Genomic DNA, 18,720 nt, shown 5'->3' with positions numbered 1-18,720 from the left:
GCCCTCCAATTCACCCATCGGCAGCCTTAGGATTGAGAACAAGCAAGCTAGGAAAAGAAAGTGGAGAAGAGTGACCATTCGAGAAACAAAACGCGAGGATGTGGAGAAGTGCCAAGGGATGCACAGCGAAGGGCGCGCTCGGAGAGACGGCGAAGAAAAAGCGTCTCGAGCCTCCCAGAAAAGCCACAATGGTTAGAGCGCGGCGTCGCTGCATCGACCTTTTGGATGTTTCGTCGTTCCTAGAGAAGAGTTCCTTCGCCTTCCGACACAACAGCGAGAAAATCTCTTGCGAGAAACCACGGCGTTTCCGAGTTCCGACACAGGAAAAGGCGGACGAGGAAGAAAGCCCACCTCGAAAACAAGACCGGGGCGATCACAGACCGCGAAACAACACTGGTCCGACGGCAAATGCCTCACATACCCTCATACACTGCGACGTAACTCCTTTCAGTCGCTCACTTCCTCCATCTGTATCTCCACCTTGCTGCCTACATACAAATATGCAACTGTAGAGAGAGCTAGACAGATGGAGACGAGCACTCAGACGCGGCCATGCCCTGGTTCCCTACAGAAAGGTTCACAGATAGAGAAAGAGAGACAGAGACATGGATAGGTGAGTGTAGCAAAGATCAACGTCAACGCGCCCATAGGTTCGACGTGAGGTTGAGTGCTTCCGAAAGGATCAGAGCCGGCAGAAAGAAGGGAAGTCTGCAGCCGAGAAAATACACAAATTGGTGTGGCGCGGAAATGCGCGTCCGCTGCTTGCACATTGAAGGAACGACATCTCCGCAGGCCGGGCGCTGCTGAGTTCGACGAGAAGCAGCTTGGTGGAGAATCGAAGAAATCCTTTCTTGGCAGTGCCTCAGGGTCCTCCACTGAGGAGACTTCGAATCAAATTTTCCTTCGCACTCGAAATGGCCTGAGAACAACTCACAACATGCCAAGGCGCATTTGAGAGGCCCATGGAGGATCTTTTGAGGACAGAATTTTAAGGGGAAAGCACGCACAAGTGCATGCACACTCAGAACCACTGTTGATCTTTCTTCTTCCACTTTGAGTCCCTCTTCTCTCTCTTTTAACTGTTCTGCTCTCCTTCCTCGATTTGCCACTGCTCTCCCCCGTTGCCCTCCCTTTCATCGAAACGACCGTCTTGAATATCACTTCTCTTCTCCTATCTCCGTTCTTCGTCTTCTTCTCGTTCTTCTTCTCGTTCTTCTCCTTCTGCCTCTTTTTCATCTCTCTCTTGCTCGGTCTCTCATTGGCTCTCAGTGCTTCCGGTCGCCCCTTCGTCGCCACCGTCGAGTCTTCCCTCGTCTCTCAGGCATCTCCCGGCTCGGTCCTCTCCGCTTGCCTCGGAGTTTGCGAATCTCTTCCTTTCATCTGCTGTCGGTTGACTCCGCTACGAACCTGGTTGAAGGCGGCCTGCGTCGACAGCGCTTCGCCTCCCGCGCCCGCGCCGCTCGCGCCGGCAGCCTCGTCGTCTTGCATGTTGATTCTTGCGAGAATCACTCCCGGATCGAGCTGGAGCAGTAAACTGAGAGACAGAAAGAAAGAGACACTTGAAAAACGTCCAGTCTAGGGAGAGCCGCGTTCATGCACAGAGAGGACGCAGCGAGCGTGCCGCGGAAGCAGAGGCGGAGCGAGAAGAGAGCAGCTGAAGCAGACGCCAGAGGAAGTAAGGACAAGGCAAGGAAGTCGACAGAGGAAGCGAGCGAAGCGGGAGCAAAATGTCCAGAAAGCGTTTGATGCAGAAAAAACACACACACGAAGGAAGAAAAGGAAGAAAAGGAAGAGAAAGGCGCGAAGGAAGCGGAGAGGCAGTAAGACGCGAGATCCTGTGGGCCGTACCCGCTGTCGAAGACTTCGTCGAGCATCAGGAAGACACCGTCAAGATTGTCAAGAATTTGCTTCTTTCCAATCTGCCCGCTGAACATCCAGAAATCGAAACACAGTGTGCGAAAGGTCCGAGAAACAAGTTCCGAAAACGCGTGGAGACACACCCCAAGGGCCGACAACAAAAACCATACCCCCTACGAAAAAAACAGAAAAAGCATTCAGAGAAACAATCAACAGAGTCAAAAGAAAGAAGAAATCAGAACTTGTAACCGAACCAAGAATAGCCATGACACTTGCTTCCTCAGGAGAGCTACATGCATATACATATATATATATATATATATATATAGACATACATACACCTGTAGGCATGACAAAGGATGGGGAGAAGATTGCGTGTGACAAGATCGATTATACATGAGAAGACCTAAAGAATGTCGATAGCATCTCGCGTCGAAACTGGAAAACGACAGCGAAGCTTGCCGTCGTGATGGCGAGAACGCAAAGAACATCGGCGTATCCCGGCCACAGCGGAGCAGCGCCAGGCCAGAGGGGAGAGAGGAGAAAAAAGAGATTACTTGGTCAACGAGGAAAGGACTGCAGTGAGAGTGTTGAAGATTTCGAGGAGAAGAAGCTCGTTTGCGCCGTCCTCTGCGACGACGAAGAGAAGAACGTCGTTAATGCTCTTCCCCAGGGCGACGTATCCTCCCAGTTCAAATGCCTCCACTGAAGCGAAATTCGCGAAAAAAGACAACGAGAAACCCAACAGGAGATCTTCATTCCAACTTGAATAAAAAACGCAGACTCAGCAGTCAAATAACACAAACGAGCAGATCCAGTAGCAAGGGGAAACCAGGCATCTGCATGTCGGTGTCCACGCGATCGATCCTAGCACAAACAAATTCATATATATTCACACATGAATAAATAAATAAATATATATATATATATGTATATAAAGGAATCTAGCTGAAAATTAAAGATACATCTAGATACTAGTTTTGAAACTAAAATTTACTCACATGTTCATTTAATTTCAAATAAAATAGCTGAGACGGAAATGAAAGTAACGGTAACTTTAGATGCACAGAAGCAGAAAGGCACACGCATGAAAATAAGGAAGAGACAGAGACTCAGGCGAGACACAGGCAGAAACATATAGATGTCGAGAGAGGTACAGAAAACCACAGTCACACACACTGAGAGAGAGATTCAGGTGACGCATATGCGCAGGTCCTATGTATATATATGTATATATATGTATATATATGTGTATATATGTGTATATGTATATGTGTATATGCATGTAACTGTTGCTCCACAGGACTGATTCGTTTTTCGAGGTTCTGAGTGTGTTTACCGTCATTTCTGCCGTTGAGCCTGGAGAATCTTTGGACGAGCTGTTGCTCCAGTTGTCTCTGGGAAGCGAAGTCTTTGACGCCTCCTTCTTTCTTCGCATTCGCCTCCTCCGCGGCGCCAGACTGGGCGCTTGCTGCCGGTCGCGGATACTTCACAGCCAGGCGTTCCCCCTCAGAGTCCAAGAGAGCTACACCACTCACGCTGAGACCCGCCATCCTCCCGCGAAAGAGAGACTGGAGAAAAGATGAAGAGGACAAGGAAGAAGAAAGGAGGGCGAAGGCCAAGACAGAGAACAGCAAATGACGCAGAAGGAGAACGAGAAGCCGAGCAAGAAGAAGCAGAAGCAGAAGAAGAAGAAGCAGAAGGAGACGAAGGAGAAGGAGAACAGGGAAAAAGAACAAGAACGAGGAGTGGGCGAACAAGAGGGAGAGAGGCCGAGACAAAGGAGCGCGGCCTACGGAGAAAGGCTGCAGAAGCGAGGAACAAGGAAGATGGAAGAAGAATCGCGGCGGTAAGAATAGAAAGTAGAGAACAGGCACAGATGAAGCAGGTGCAGGGATATACGAAGAGAGGAAAAGAGGATGGATTTGCGGCAAGGAAAGGCGAACGAAACGGTGGCAGTGGATTTTTGTGCAAGAAACGGAAGAAGAACAAGGAGGAAATCGACTTTCGAGTCTTCTCCCTTATCGTTTGTAAGCGACGACGCTGAATGGGACGAAAGATGGCGAGTTTTCTCTCTCGTTCTCTGCTTCTCTATCGAAAGCACTGTGCAAGCGCTCGGTGACCTTCCCAGGCGCAGGCAGGCGTTTCCTGCGAACTCTGCGAAGACAACGTCGATCTAAAAGATTCACTCTGCGACCGCGTCGCACCCGTTCTCTTTCGTCCTGAGTCTCACGATCATTCCTTATCGTGGCGCGTTCGCTCTTTTTTCTGCTCGAAGCAAATCCAGAGAGATGATCTGCATGCATCTGCCTCCCGCCTTCCGCTCTTTGCGTGCGTCTTCTCACCCGAGGCGACAGAGCAGGAAGCGAGACGGCTCTCGAGCTGCGGAGACACGACGCTTCCATCTTCTTCCTCCTCGCGCATTTGTCTTTTGTCTTCTTCCTCACTTGTCGCCTTTGAAACGCTCGCGTCCGCGCCTTGCTCGATTTTCTCGCGCTCTTTTGTGGCGTTGTTCTCCACTTCAAAGGATTCAGAAGAGGCGCGCGCGCAGACGAAAGGGGAGCGGTCCTGCAGACACAGTCGTCGCGCGGAATGAATGAGAGAAAAAGGCGGTGTTTCGACGGATACAGAACGCACAAAGCTGAGGCGATTCACCCTTGCATCTCCATTTCACTTGGCGTCGCAAAAGACCCAAAGTTGAGGGAGAAGATTGGAAAGAAGGAGACCAGAGTCGTGTGCCGCTTTGTTCGAGATCCTTTCTCGGATCTGGTGTCTCCTCGAGGGGACGTTGTGGCGTTCTTTGTTCTTTCTCTTTCCTTTTTCTTTTTTTCTCCATTTTCCGAGGGCGGGGCGAACGCCGAGAAAGAGCAGGCGCACCGATTCGCTCCAAGTCTTCCCTCGACGTCCCCGCGTCTCGTTCTCACTCCTGTCGCTTTTCCCTCTCTCAGACGAAACGACAGTCATTCTCCGGTTCGGTGACTCCACAGGCAGAAGAGATTCCAGCTGTCGCAGAACAGAAGTCGTTTTTTTTGACTCTGCCTGCCATTCCTTTCCTCACTCTTCTGTCTTTCCTTGGGGACTTGCCGCTTCAGCGAGCCTCGTTCTGCTGGGTTGTCGTATCGCCTTCTCAACTCCTTCTCCAAAGGTTTAAAGTTTTTCATCTCAGATTCCTCCGTGCAGACAGGCGGTCTTCTCCTATCACCTTCTTATCTGTCTCGTCTTTCTCTCTCTGCCGCCTTCTCCTCGTCCTGTCTGTCTTTTCTGTCTTTTCTGTTCGTTCTCTCGGGGTTTGTCTCTTCACTCTGCATGTCTCTCTTGCGTCTGTGGGTTTCCTCGTCGCTCTTCCTCCCTTTCTTCTCGTCTCGCGTCTCCTCGACCGTCCAGTGCGCTCCACGCATGCACCCAATCCGACCGTATTCTCTTCTCCCTTTCCTTCCTTCTTCGGCGTCTCCCTCTTCCTCGCGTCTTCCTTCTTCCTCCACCTTTTTGTTCGCCGCGCGCCTGGTGGCTGTGCCCGCCGCCGCAGCGTTGTCTCTCCTGCTCGTTCTCGCTCTTCGCCGCTTTTCCTCCACTTCCCCCAGTTCTCGGATCTTTCTGCGTCCTTGTCAAGATGAAACAAAGTGGAAGAGGAGGATGCAGCGGGCAGGGCGCGAGGTCGATTTCTCGAGACCTTGTGCTGGTTGGCGGAGGGTCGTCTCACCTCTTTGTGATGAAGGACTGGGCAAAACAACCTGAGAAAGGCATGCGTCTCACCCTCGTCTCTGCAGACACAGATACGCCCTACAAAGGCCTGCTGCCAGGTGAGCAGAAGAACGCGACAAAGGTGAAAAGAAAAAAAGGCGACTAAACTGTGACACTGTCCGGCAAGTCGCGTACCTGCCGCAGTCACGGAACCCAGCGGCTGTGTCGTTGTCACTCCAAGAATCCTCGCCTGAGATGAAAAACAAAGCTCGCATGCGTGCGTCTCGCACCCAGGCTCACAGCTTACACATCGATGTTTGTATGTCCTAGTTTCCATACTCCGGTTTGCGTCTTTGTGGCTCTCATCTCTCTCCCCCTGCATGCGCATTTCCTTCTCTGCCTCAACGCCTCCTGATGCATTCATGAGTGTATCTGTATCCAGCACTGCTCAAGGTCCATGTCTCTGTCTCTGCGGGGATATGTAAATGTACATTTTATTTCTGTGAGTCCCGTCGACTCCGTATTCCTGTTTCGTCCTTGTCTGCGTTGCTGTTTCGTCCTTGTCTGCGTTCCTGTTTCTTCCTTGTCTGCGTTGCTGTTTCTTCCTTGTCTGCGTTGCTGTTTCGTCCTTGTCTGCGTTGCTGTTTCGTCCTTGTCTGCGTTCCTGTTTCGTCCTTGTCTGCGTTGCTGTTTCGTCCTTGTCTGCATTGCTGCGTTGCCGCTCTTCTCTCTCTCGGACTCCTCACTCGGTTCTCGGTGTACCACGGCGCACTGCGGGTCTTGTCCGAGGCCAGCGACGTTTGGCTTGTGTCTCCTCCTAGCCTCGCTTTCGCCTGCATGCGCGACGCGGGATGCTTCGTTGCATGCAGGCCTCCTCGCCGGCGCGTACACGAGAGACCAGGCACACGTAGATCTGCTGCAGCTGTGTCAAGTGGCTGGCGGGCGCTTCGTACGCGCGTCCGTCCTTGGCGTCGATCGCGAAAGAAAACTGATTTTCTGCGACGACGGCCGACCGCCGCTCCGATACGACGTCCTCTCCGTCGACACGGAGTACGCACAGAACGCAGCAGGCAGCCTCGAGAGGCAAGCCTCACAAGCGAGAGGCGAGAAAGAGAAGACGCGAGAGGAAACAGAGGAAACAGAGAGGCATACGGGAAGGGAGAAAATGGCAAACGGAGGAGATCGGAGAGACACCGGTTTCTACAAAGTGCTCGTGGACGGGGCGCGACTGACGTTCTCCAGTCACAGGGTGTTTCTTTCTGGCCGTTCGCGTCGGAAAGTGAGACAGAGGAGAGGAAAGAAGGAAGGAAAGGAAATCCGCAAAGCAGCTACAGAGAATGTCTTTTCTGCATGCGTTGTCCCCACCCTTTCTGTTTCGAAAGAACCTTCAGACATCCAGCCGTCTCTCAGGGAGACATCCTATGCATATCACACACATGCTCCCCTACACACAGCGTGCAAGTGTCTTGTATGTGATACATATATATATATATATATACAGATATATATATATATACAGATATATATATACAGATATATATATATATATATATATACAGATATATATACATTTTTCGTGTGTCAATATGCATCAAGCGTCCTTGTGCCATCTCCATGTTTTTACGCGTCACATAAAACCATGTATACATTTCTGTAGGTGAGGGTGGCAAGTTTCAAGTGTGCCGGGGGGGTTCAAGCCGAAGTTTCTGAAGAGAATGAATCCGGTTTTCTGCATCGCCTGCATGCGCCCGCCTTCAGGTCTGGTCTGAGCGCCCCGGGGTCGATCACGTTCAGCTCCCTGCCTCCAGGAGAGGAGCAAGACTCTTCGATTTCTTCCCCAGGCCAGCAGACAGACAGTCAAGAGGCGTTTCTGGACCTCGGCGATCGATGCATGCGCGCGTGCATCACGCCGCTCAGGCCTCTCAGCCAGTTCTTGCCGCGGTGGGAAGCGGCGCTGGGGAGACTCGTGCGAGCGGCCCTGTACGCCTGGACCTCACCGAGCTTGGCCGCCTCTGAAGCGGCAACTGCTTGCGACTCAGCAGGCGCAGATCCTGAGTCGAAGCCGACTGGGATGGCGCGCGGGACTGCAGAGGCGCATGCGGCAGAGACCGTGACGAGGAGGAACTCAGAGTGCGCGGGGGCGGTCAGCCGCTCGCGCGTTTTCACTGTGGCGTTCGTAGGCGGTGGTACCGAAAGCGTCGAGATCTGTTTCGCTGCGAGAGCTGCAGTGGAGAAGAAGCTTGCCGATCTGCATGCGCACTGGAGGACTCTGAGACGCGACGCGAGAACCGGGAAAGGAGAAGACTGCTCCACCCCGAGAGATTTGCACAAGGAGAGAGACGCGCAACCCGCTGAGGTCGAACTTTGCTGGCAGAGAGAAAGCGAAGAACTTTCTCGCCTCTTCCGTGTAGAGTTTCACTTGTTCACAGAGGGAGACTCCGTACTGCCAGGTTTCTCGTCAGGCGCTCAGGTGAGTGGAGACACGGAGACCTTTCCAAAGAACGCGAGTCTTTGTTGCGCTACAAACTGTGGCCAGAGTGTCTCTCCTTCCGCATGCAGATGCACAGACATGCATGTTGATGTGCTTCGCGTCTTCCCCGCTCGCTGGGGACGCCCCTGCGTCTGCGTTCACGAAAAAAAAGAGGATCGGCAGGACGACGGAGCTGCGCCCAAATCGTCGCGCGACGCGCCTGCAGTTCAGGAAAGCGACGAAGACCTTTCTCCTGTCGTACTCGCGTGCGACTGTGTTCGCTGTAATCATACGCGTTTCTCTCGTGCGATCCAGTCGTCTCACCTTTTCTGAGTCTCCCTTCCGCGTCTTTGGATTTGCTTTCGTCTCTTGTCCCCTGTGTCTCCGTCAGTTGCCTCATCAGTCTCTCGATTTCTCGCTTCTGCCCCGTTTTTCGCCTCTTATTGTGATTCTTCTACGTTTTTCCTCTCTCCGGCCTCTCTTCTCCTTCGTTTTTCGCTCTCGCGTTCCTCCAGCTGCATATCGCTCTGCTACTGGCTCTGTGTGTCTTCCGGTGAATCCAGACGCGCGTCTCCCGTCTGTTGAAAGCGGCTGGAGTCTCTGTGCACACCCAGTGGAAAGTCGCCTCAGTCCGCGTAGAGACTGCGCCTCGTGCCTCCCAGATCGATTTGCCTCGGAAACACGCAGGGCCGCTTCAGGCTGCTCAGGAGGGAACACAGACACAGCCTGCCGCTGCAGGCGCGACTGCATTCGCGGAGGCCTCGGCCGCAGAAGCTTCTCTTCTTTCTGGAAAAACCGGAGCCGAAGCAGAACTGGAATGCGAGAATTTCCGAAAACGCCTCCTGTGCTCCGACGGTCGCCACTTTGAATTTGACGAATGCGTCTGGTGCACACCCGCCACCCCACAGTCGTGGTTCCAGTAAGGAGACACTTGGAGAGAGAGAGATCCCTGGAGATACTCGGAGGCAGACAAGCGGGCAGGGACTTGTCTTGCTTTCAGAGTGGAGACTACGCGCGTCAACAGCCAGGAAGGGGGAGAGAGAGAAAGTTGGACGCCATTTCTGATGATAGAAACGGTCTCGAGTGACCCAGAGATCGTTTGCTTATGGGATGAACATTCGCTGGGCAGTTGCCGGTCTTTTGACTTCTTCACTGGAATAGTCATGGCTTAATTTTTCTTTCACTCTGCGGCGTGCGCTTGGTTTCAATCGATCTTTTCGACTTTTCCTTCTCGGTGTCAGGTCCTTCGTTGAGTTTCCTCTCTCGCGTAGCGCTCGCGTCTACCACCACGCAGCAAGTCTCTAGTTCGTTTGTCTGTCCCAAATGTCTTTCAATTCCACGTTGTGCGTCCGTTCATGCTTTTCACAGAGGGCGCTTCAACTCCTCTCCTTTTCTCTCGCTCTCTTTTCCTTTTCAGAAACACAGGCCTAGAGCTCACCCCGGAAGGCTTCCTTGCAGTCGACGCTTCGCTGCGCTCCTGCAACGCTCACAACGTCTTCGCTGTTGGTAGGCGCACAGGAGAGAAAATGAGAGACCAGGTTGTTCGTTTCCCAGTCTCTCTTCTCCCTTCTTTCTTCTGTCTCTTCCTTCTCTCTCTCCGATTCTCTCTTTTGTCTGGCCCGTGTTCAGTTTCTGCGTTCTTCTTCGTCGCGTGTACTCTGTTTACTTCTCTCGTTCACGTTTGTCGCATTTGTTTACGCTTTGTAGGCGAAGCTGCAAAAGTTCGAGGCACTGAGAGTCGTCGCACGGACGGGGACGACGCTGGTGAGTCTGTGGAGCTCGTGTGGCATCTCTCGCTTCTCTTCTCACGTTCTCTTCCCAGCTGGCGTAGTGCATCCTGGAGGCTTCTGTCGTCTTCGAGGCGCCTCCTTCGATCTGCGCTACCCTTTGGGTTTGCCTCACATTTGCGCTTCTCATGTTTGTAGGCCACTGCTTCCTTTTTGGTGATTTTCCCCGGTGGCCCGATATTGTTTCCACGTGATTTGTGTGCTTCCTTGGAGCGTGGATTTCTCTTTCTTCTTGTTTGATGTCTCCTCGGACTCCCCTTCGCGCGTTTCCGTCTGGTCACAGTCCCTGCCCTCTTTCGCTTCTTCCGCAGCACTGCATCTCGAGTCAAGGTGTGCCTTCTGTCGTTGTGTGCTTCCTGAAAGGGTGCTCCACATCTCCTTGATCCCTCCTTTCTTTCTCTCTTTTCCTGTCTTTCTCTCTTCCTGTCTTTCTCTCTTCCTGTCGTTCTCGCTTCCTGTCTTTCTCTCTTCCTGTCGTTCTCTCTTCCTGTCTTTCTCTCTTCCTGTCTTTCTCTCTTCCTGTCTTTCTCTCTTCCTGTCGTTCTCTCTTCCTGTCTTTCTCTCTTCCTGTCTTTCTCTCTTCCTGTCTTTCTCTCTTCCTGTCTTTCTCTCTTCCTGTCTTTCAGACACTTCCATTTTTTACTTCCATGTTTTGTGTGGTGCTGTCTCTCTTCGGGCCTTTCCCACAGGCGAGACTCTGAGCAGGAACCTGCGCCTGGTGCTGCGGAATGGCGACAGCGCGCGCCTTCATCGCTGGCGGTCTCAGTCTCAACTCTTCTCCGTTGTCTCCTGTGGCGAGAACTGTGCGGTCGGAGTCAAGGGGCACATCAGCTTCGAAGGCAAATGGGTTTCGAATTTGAGGGTACGACGACGCACCAAAAGGAGAGAGACGGGGGTTGTTTTTCGACGAATGAAGAGCAAAACTGTGTCGACATTCCTGGACGAAGTCTGATCAGCTCGCTCCACTTTCTCAGCACCTCGATGTGATCAGCGATCTGTATTCTGCCCGCCTGCGCGTGTACTACTCCACTTTTAGAGGTTGAACGAGATCCTTCGGGGGGTTCTTTTCTCGTGTCGAAGTCTCCACAGATTCCTGCGAGCCGCAGCCGTCCCAGTTCACTTCCGCGATAGACAACGCAGATTTGAATCTTTTCGTCCGTTTCCAAAACGCTCTACATCACTGCCACGAGGTCCGTCCAACCGCGAGACTCTGCAGGTTGGTCCCTCACCTGTGCCTGAAACAGATCGACTCCGAACTACGCTTCCGTGTGTGCGCCGTGACCAAGAACTTGACTGATTTGCGTTCCGCGTTGCACAGTTTGTATTTCTCTGGACTGTGCTGCCGCTGCAGACGCGCATGGACATTGACTGGATTCAAAAGTACCAGGTGTCTCCGTCGGGACTGCTACGTCCTTCCCTTCTTTCGTCCAAGTCGCTGACGGCGCCCGCGTCTCTCACTGGAGGCCTGAGGCGCTTCTTGTCTCGGGGAAGTGACTCGGCGGCTTTTCAATCGTGCGAGACCGCGGGAGGCACTCGGGGACCGTCGAGCGCCGGGGGGGAGCCGAATGCCGAAGTGAAGGGGGATGTGACGCGGTCCTCGAGTGGGGCGCACCACGCCGACACCCTTGGCTCTGGGGCGTCGAGCTGCAGGACAGCCTGTGGGAAGAGCGGCGTTTCTCATGCTGAATGTATTCAAACGAAAGACGAAGTCAGTCTCGGATGTCGCGTTCTCATGGAATATGTGCAAGCGAGTTCAGGAGCGCGAGGCAGGGCGTCGGGGTGCAAGAGCGCCGGCGGAACTCGCTGTGGAGGCTGCGGCGCCAAAGTGCCTTCTACAGTGCTGAGACGCACGATGCAAGAGCTGGAGCAGGCAGATGCGGCTCAGACTCGCCAGCACAGAGTTTTGATGGAACGCGAACGAGGCGCGAGTGTGGCAGCCGAGACCCTGGAGAGTGGAAAAGACGCAACGAGTCTGGGAGCTACGCCGGGGCTCCGCATGCAGCCAGGCGACGCCCTGCAGCTTGCGGCTCTTCAAAAGCGCATCGACAAAGAGGGTCGGTTCTACCCTCTGCTGTTCAATCGAAGCGAAGTTCTTCTCGGACTCGAAGATGCCGACGACGGATGCGTCTTCGCCGCGAAACCCGTGGAACGACGGAGACCCACAAGCGACAAAGAGAGCGACGGCGTCTGTCCAGGAAGGTCGACAACACTAGCAAACGATCCGTGCGTCGAGGCGCTCGGAGGCGATAATCCACTCCTTATCCAGACTGTCGACTTCTACCGGTGAGCTCTCTCGGAGCAAAGAATAATCATATATATATATATATATATATATATGTATATTCGTGTACATGTCGCCATCGAGAGAGAACCTACTGTGCAGATATGCTTGGTGGTGCCGTTTGCTTGTTTGAATCACGCTATTTCCTGTATTGTCTTTAGTGGTTTGCGACGAAGCCTTCCAGATGATTTTCCGTCCGTTGAATGCAGGTGCACAATTATGTGTGTGTGTATATATATATATATATGTAGATTTGTATCGTGTTGGTTGGGGTGGCTCTGTTATTGTTTGCTGAGGTTTGAACTGCTTTGTTCTGTCATGTGGGCTCTTCATTCTTGCAGAGCTTTCTTCGACGACGCATTCGTGCTGGGTCGCATCGCTGCAACGCATGCAATGTCCGATTGCTACGCCATGGGCGCCGAGCCGCTTGTTGCTCTCCTCACGGCTGTTGTCCCGTATTCGACTGACTGCATAGTAGGTTGTTTTTTTGCACGGCTTGAACGCGTTTTCTCTCTTTGTTGGGTTCGGCCGATCTCAGTGGCTGGGCTGCCACCGTGGGAGCATGACACACTGTCGAGAGACTCGTTGCAGGCTCGGCGCGTTGCCGTCTCTCCTGCTCGACCTGTTGTAGAAATGGTCAACTGGTCAGCCTCCTGTCTCGGCTTCAGACGGATTCTTCACCGCTCCACCTCGCAGCAATGTCCGCACTCTGTGGCCCGCAAGTTTTTCAAATGAAGACACACTCCACACCCCTTCAAGAGAGCGTCACGTGGGTGTCTCCAGCGACGCCAGTGACTTGTTTCTGAATGCATAAGTTTGCGTATCTGTTTAGCGGTGCATGTGCAGATGCACTGGTGTGTGCGCATGCGTTGCGATGCGCATGGGCCTTTCAGATGGCAAACAACCTCCTTCAACTCCTTGGAGGCTGTTGCTCGGCTCTTTCGCGGGACAGGTGCCAGCTGGCCGGCGGGCACTCCGCCCAAGGTCGCGACATGGCTGCGGGTCTCACCATCACCGGACGCCTTTCTCGCCTGAGAAAAAGCCAGCGACCGGAAAGTGACAGCCACTTGGGAGTGGAAGGCGACATCCACACGTCTCGAGTGGAAGAGCCGATTGGATACCTGCCAAAGGGAAGTGCAGAGGCGCAAGAAGGAGATGTCCTCATTCTGACGAAGCCTCTGGGCACTGGCGTTATTATGGCTGGCCATGTGGAGGGGAAATCCAGGGGACGGTGAGTCGGGATGTTCCTCTGCAACTGTCTGCGATTCCATACTCGCATGTCGACGTGTCAACAGTTGGGTGGGGACGTTCGTTTTTGTTTTGGAACGGTTTCCAGTGTGCTGTTTTCGTTCAAGTCCCCAGTCAGTGAACTACATCACATCAACGGAACGGTGCTGCATGCAGTGGTTCCACTATGAACTATGGATGAACAAGCATCGGATCATCACTATTGCTATGGCATTACGTCTACACTGCTGAGAGCGGTCTGGGCGATGGGTGATTTGTCGAGAATTTTTGCGGTTCCTTCACCAGCAAAAAGCGGAAAACAGTCGCAACTGTGACTGCGGACGTGTGCATATCCATTTGATTCCAAGGCGGGGAACAAGAAGCCGTTGGTGGCGGTAATTACATTCACTGTTCCTGTCGGATTTCGCTTGTTCTGCGTTCTGGTGTCAGCCTTTCTATAGCGTGCAGTGGTATCCACAGTTTCGCTTCGAGTTTTTTGGATCTCACATGGTTTCTCCCTCTCTCTGCGTGTATTCGTCCTTCTCCCCGTCGAAGGTGGGTCTACGCTGCCCTCGACCTCATGCAAGTCTCGAATCGAGCAGCGGCGGAGATTCTGATGGACTGCGGCGCCACTGCATGCACAGACGTTACCGGTGAGTATTTGTAGAGTACGGTGCGTAGCCAATTTTGGCGACCGAGAGACAGAATCAACGAAACAAGCGAGCAAGAACACTATAGGGGACTCAACACACCAAGAGAAAGACCACGGGCAGGAACAGTCGTTGTTGTTGCTATCGTATGCTCCGTCGGAGAACTGGTAAATTCGCTGTCGCGATTTCCAGTCAATAACAGCGCTCGTTCATTCTGTCGCCTTTTCATGGTGTTCCTTTTTCCTCAAAGGATTCGGCCTCCTAGGGCACATGCTGGAAATGCTTCGCGCCTGCCGCAAAAGTCGAATTTTGGCAGCTGTGGCCGCTGCTGATAAGCAGCCTGTGGAGGCGAGGGGACGCGCCGCCGGCGCTTCGTCCAGCGCTTCATCATCTGAAGGCATTGCGGACTCCTCGAGCGGCGAGTTTGTGCCACTCGTCTGCGCACGTTTGATGCTTCCTTCTCTCCGTTTGCTGGACGGAGTCACGGAGCTGATGAACGAGGGCATTCACTCCTCTCTGCTCGCCTCGAATGCCCGCTATTTTCCGGCTCTCTCACTCAAAACCGTAGGCACAGCTCCGGCCGGTGCTGCACCTACAGGTGATCTTCCTATTCAGCCTCTTTCGCCTGCTGATCTCCCACCAACGCTCCCGATACTCTTCGATCCGCAGACATCTGGGGGTCTCTTGGCGTTCGTCCCCGCCAACAAAGCGACTGAGTGCATTAGGAGGCTTAGAGAGGAAGGCGGCTACGACAACGCCATGGTCATTGGATCGATTTTCGAAAGAAAAACGTTCGTGCCTTTCCCTCAAAAAGACGCGGCTCAAGAAACTCGCTCTCGGTACGCACCGTGGGAAAATGTAGCGGGAGCTGTTGAGTGCCTGCACTGACACGCGCCGGCTCGTCGCAGGCTGGAAACGCGAGTGTTTCCAGTGGAGCATGCGCGGCTTTTCTTGGTGATCTCGTTCGCTGGTATGTATGCCTTTTTGTCGAAAGAGAAGACACCCACGAGCGCACATACACGCACCCCAATGCGACGTGATAGCGCTCTGGGCCACCCGTGTGTCCGACTCTCTGTTCCCGGCATGCATGGCTTCATCGTGGAAGGAGCCGTGGAAAAAAAGAATAGGTGTAGCACCAGGGAGAAATCTTATCGTGGTGGTGGGCAGAATGGACAGGGATCCGAGGCAGGAAATTGGGTTAGAGACGAACGCTTGTCGCCGGAGAAGGGTACGTTCATCCTCTAAATCTGGTCATTCCCTTCAAGGAAGCGATAACTTCGGACTCACCTTCCGATGTGGCGGAAACGAAAACACTCGTAGCTTGCGAGTTGTCGTACAGCCGCGAACGCTAGCTCACGGTTATCTACAACGGACAACAAAAGGAAACGGCCAGCCTAACAAAGAAGCACATGCAAATCCCTGTTTACCCGTGTCTGCTTGAACGGCGCACAAAGGCTAACAAGCACAATCAATACGGTTCGTTTTTGAGTGACACTCTGGTTAGTTATTGACAGACATTTAACGAACTCAAAAGCATGAATTCGTGGCCTCACTGGTTTGCAACAGAACTGAACGCGGATACGAGAAGTACAGCCGTTGCTGCGGAACACGAGGGTCATGTGAGAGAACATTATCCACATCTTTCACACGAATGTAGCATGTGGAAAGTACTTTCACTGATACTTTCATTAAAAACTGTTTCTTCATCGTGCACCCCTACTACACTGCTCTGCAAGGCGTCGGCAGCAGACAACGAACATGAACCATGGTGAAGGGAATCGTTTTGCGGAGCTTTCAAAGCCTCGGTGAGGTTGTTGCACCAGCACGGCTCGAGAAAAGGACCATTATGTGTCGCTGGGTTCCGTTGTGTTACAGCAAAGATCTCGCTCGTTCTAAAACAAAGAGGCCGGCTCTACCGGTTCATGTAGAGGTTGTGAGGGGAATAGGCTGATCCTTGCCCAATCTATGGCAGACCAGCTGGACACTGTTTCTTCTTTCAGCTGCGTACATGTCCTACGCTGGCAGTGCTGCGAAGCAGCGCCAACCCGCTTTGTGTGGAACCCTGCTTTGTCCTCATACATAAGACTGTTTACCCATTCATCTTGAGGCAGCCTACCCACAGCTGAGCAGTTCCACAAGAAAATCTTCTGTTCAGTGAGAGTGTTTCCTTGTCGTCGTTAAACAGGCTCTCAGAACTTGTTCCTGCCCAAACGCAACACTCGATAGCAGTTATGGCATGTCAGACATCAAGCGCCGCTGTGCCTTTTCATTCGTCCAGTCCATGTGTTTCGGCAAGACGCCTTTGTGGCCTTTCATTGGGGTAGTCACACACACTATTGAAGGCGAAATACTGAGAAGAATAAGCATTTCTCACTCTGGGAACATGCATAACATTTTCTCCAGTGGCAGCATTTTTCCGCACTGTCGTCGCCAGGTCTCCTTCCACTTCTGTGTACCACGTAGCACCCTTGTATACACACAAGCTACTCGGTGAAGAGAAAACGCTGGTGGCTTCCTGGGATTGTTAACACAACTTCCGGGTCCGGCTCTCGCGGTTGCTGCGCAGGCGTCGACGGAGCCGGTGACGCCGTGTCCCCGGCAACTGGCTGGACACGCCGGATGGAGATGGATGACCGTTGAAGCCAACGCCGCTGAGACTAACTAGAAAGAAGTGTGCAACAGTTCATGAGGGACAAAAGGAATGTGATGCGGTTCGCTTGAAGAAGGAATGTTTAAGCACGTCAACAATACGCCTTGGCGAATGTTCATGACTGTTCATGTGGTTCATCGGATACATTTGAAAACATCGTGAGGCTGGTACCTGGTCGCAAACGTCGTAGTGTAGTACCGACAATAACGTCGTCGTTCAAGGGGACGCAGTTCTCGGAAGACGCGTCGCAGCATACTGCAACTGCTTTCGTCTGTCTTCAACCATGACGAAAAATAAAATTCTTCTCAGGGCGGTGCTCTGTTTCCTTATTTTATTTGGGTGCTCGGCTTGGCGAGTGCGGGCAAAGAGCTGGACCTACGATTTCAAGAAGGCGCTGGACGACGATGAAACAAAGAAGGAGATTATCACACCGGGCGATAGTGTTTCGATAGAGAATTCAGGGAGCCGCCCTCTTGAGTACATCCCGCCCAACCCTAGTCAAGTTCTCAAGGTTGAAAAGGGAGACCACTGCAAGGATGAGCCCGTCGAGCTCGCAGCATTGTTCAAGGGAAGTGCACCGACGCCTGCGTGGACTGAGGCTCAATCCACGAGGTCTTTAACGGTTCCCGCTGGCTCAGTGCCGGAGAAGGAAACCATACCCTTCTGTTTCAAAGTCAAGGACACGGGAAAGAACAAGACTCTTACAGCGGTAATCAAGGTTGCTGGCGCTCATGGTTTGTCTGCTGCTGTGGGTGTGTCTATTGGAATACCAGCCCTGGCCTTTGTGTTGATATCAATGTAAGAGTTCATTGCCAGTGAAGAAGGTGACTGGTAGTGTCACATTTGGCAACTGGAAGCAACGACGACGCCGTGTGCGAGTGGTGATGGACGGATGTGTATCATGCTGCGAAGCCATAAAGTACAGTCGAGTGATGCGTGTTATTCAGTAATTTTGCATGTGATTGCAGATTATTGAAAAGAGAGCATCCCCATGATTTGTGTGTATGTGTGTCCTAATCGTGACTGTGCTGCAGTTGTCCATAGCTGTGCCACATGGTTTGTATTCTGATGCTGCAGATGCAGCGCATTCCATGTTTGCAAGAGTGGCCAATTGCCCGTGAATGGCAAATTCGATGTTGACATGAACGGGCAGGGGTTAAGGCATTGACCTCATCGGTGAGCTCGTCTTGTTGCACTCCTTTTCAACAACATCCAGGTGGCAAAGGTGGCGACGTGAAGCATGTGTTTCAGAGAGGTGCAGAATGAATGGCACGTAAGACAGAAGAGGAGGACAGAGCGTGAGCAGATGGCTGCCTGGCCGAATGCTTCGCCACTCGCCAAGCTGATACAGTCCGTGCACATATGGCAGAATTTGTTTCGGAGGCGCCCCCACGCAAGTGTCACATGTTTTCAACCGTCGACGATGATGGTGCATCACTTGCCGATCGCGTGTATTCCAGCAGAAAATTAAAGACGTTGCAAACCTGCAGAAACCCTGCAACTGTGATGTAGTGAGAAGAAGGCGCGGTAACGTGTCGTCCCAGATGTAAGACGTCGTTGGGGTGGGTGGCCCCCCTTCTTAGCATGAGCCGACTTACGAAGGCGGCACTTCGTGCGGATGTCGAGCAGTAACACGGAATACCGCTGCGTCAGTCAGTCGCTGCAGTGGGACTCCTGGGTTTGTGCTGTAGCGTTCGAGGACATCGCGGTGGTGAGCAAACGGAGCTGAAAGGCGTGGAACAAGGGTATTTAGCAAATGCCGTACAACAATTAGAGACGGTGGAAACGTTCGGTGGAAGCGTGTTGCTGTATACGACTCCAGTGACAGCTTTAGGCTGAAAGGACTTTCGGTGTGGCACTTGACTTCACGTCTGAAGCGTTGCGGTACATGTATTAAGCTGAAAGAGGTATCACCTAGGCTGTCGGTCGTTGGGTCAGGTAGAGTAGCAGCAAGTTGTGGTGGCGCAATTTTGCCAGGTGCAGAACGTCGAATTAACGAGTACCACATTAAGAACGTGTTGCGGAAAGTGACGCGGCTGAACGGCGTACGAAAGGGGCTCCTCAACAGAAAAAGAGAAAAGCGATGCGGTAGTGTCGTGAGCGTCTCGGGAGCGCAC

The 18,720-nt window shown here is 52.7% G+C and overlaps 3 protein-coding genes across 3 annotated transcripts; 2 read left to right on the top strand and 1 right to left on the bottom strand.

Annotated features, from left to right (window-relative positions):
• Positions 1 to 61: 61 nt before the first annotated feature.
• Positions 62 to 4,991, bottom strand: TGME49_280550 (clathrin adaptor complex small chain subfamily protein). Its single transcript, XM_002371408.2, has 5 exons — positions 3,197 to 4,991; positions 2,415 to 2,562; positions 1,849 to 1,926; positions 1,408 to 1,534; positions 62 to 919 (listed from the first exon to the last, which is right to left on the bottom strand). Exons 1-5 carry the CDS (start codon positions 3,408 to 3,410, stop codon positions 863 to 865), a joined length of 624 nt encoding a protein of 207 aa, XP_002371449.1. The 5' UTR covers positions 3,411 to 4,991; the 3' UTR covers positions 62 to 862.
• Positions 4,992 to 5,021: 30 nt separating this feature from the next.
• Positions 5,022 to 15,269, top strand: TGME49_280560 (selenide, water dikinase). The gene is made up of 12 exons (XM_018781858.1): positions 5,022 to 5,657; positions 6,408 to 6,588; positions 7,297 to 8,008; positions 8,572 to 8,927; positions 9,426 to 9,514; positions 9,716 to 9,772; positions 10,485 to 10,657; positions 11,147 to 12,078; positions 12,418 to 12,550; positions 12,970 to 13,307; positions 13,859 to 13,956; positions 14,204 to 15,269. Exons 1-12 carry the CDS (start codon positions 5,468 to 5,470, stop codon positions 14,839 to 14,841), a joined length of 3,897 nt encoding a protein of 1,298 aa, XP_018637212.1. The 5' UTR covers positions 5,022 to 5,467; the 3' UTR covers positions 14,842 to 15,269.
• A 1,322-nt stretch (positions 15,270 to 16,591) lies between these two features.
• Positions 16,592 to 18,124, top strand: SRS35A (SAG-related sequence SRS35A). The gene has a single exon (XM_002371410.2). The coding sequence runs from the start codon at positions 16,887 to 16,889 to the stop codon at positions 17,403 to 17,405; it is 519 nt and encodes a 172-aa protein (XP_002371451.1). The 5' UTR covers positions 16,592 to 16,886; the 3' UTR covers positions 17,406 to 18,124.
• Positions 18,125 to 18,720: the final 596 nt, after the last annotated feature.

This window comes from Toxoplasma gondii, chromosome VIIa (assembly GCF_000006565.2).
Source record: "Toxoplasma gondii ME49 chromosome VIIa, whole genome shotgun sequence".
Lineage (NCBI taxonomy): Eukaryota > Apicomplexa > Conoidasida > Eucoccidiorida > Sarcocystidae > Toxoplasma > Toxoplasma gondii.
This window is presented reverse-complemented; position numbering and strand designations above follow the sequence as displayed.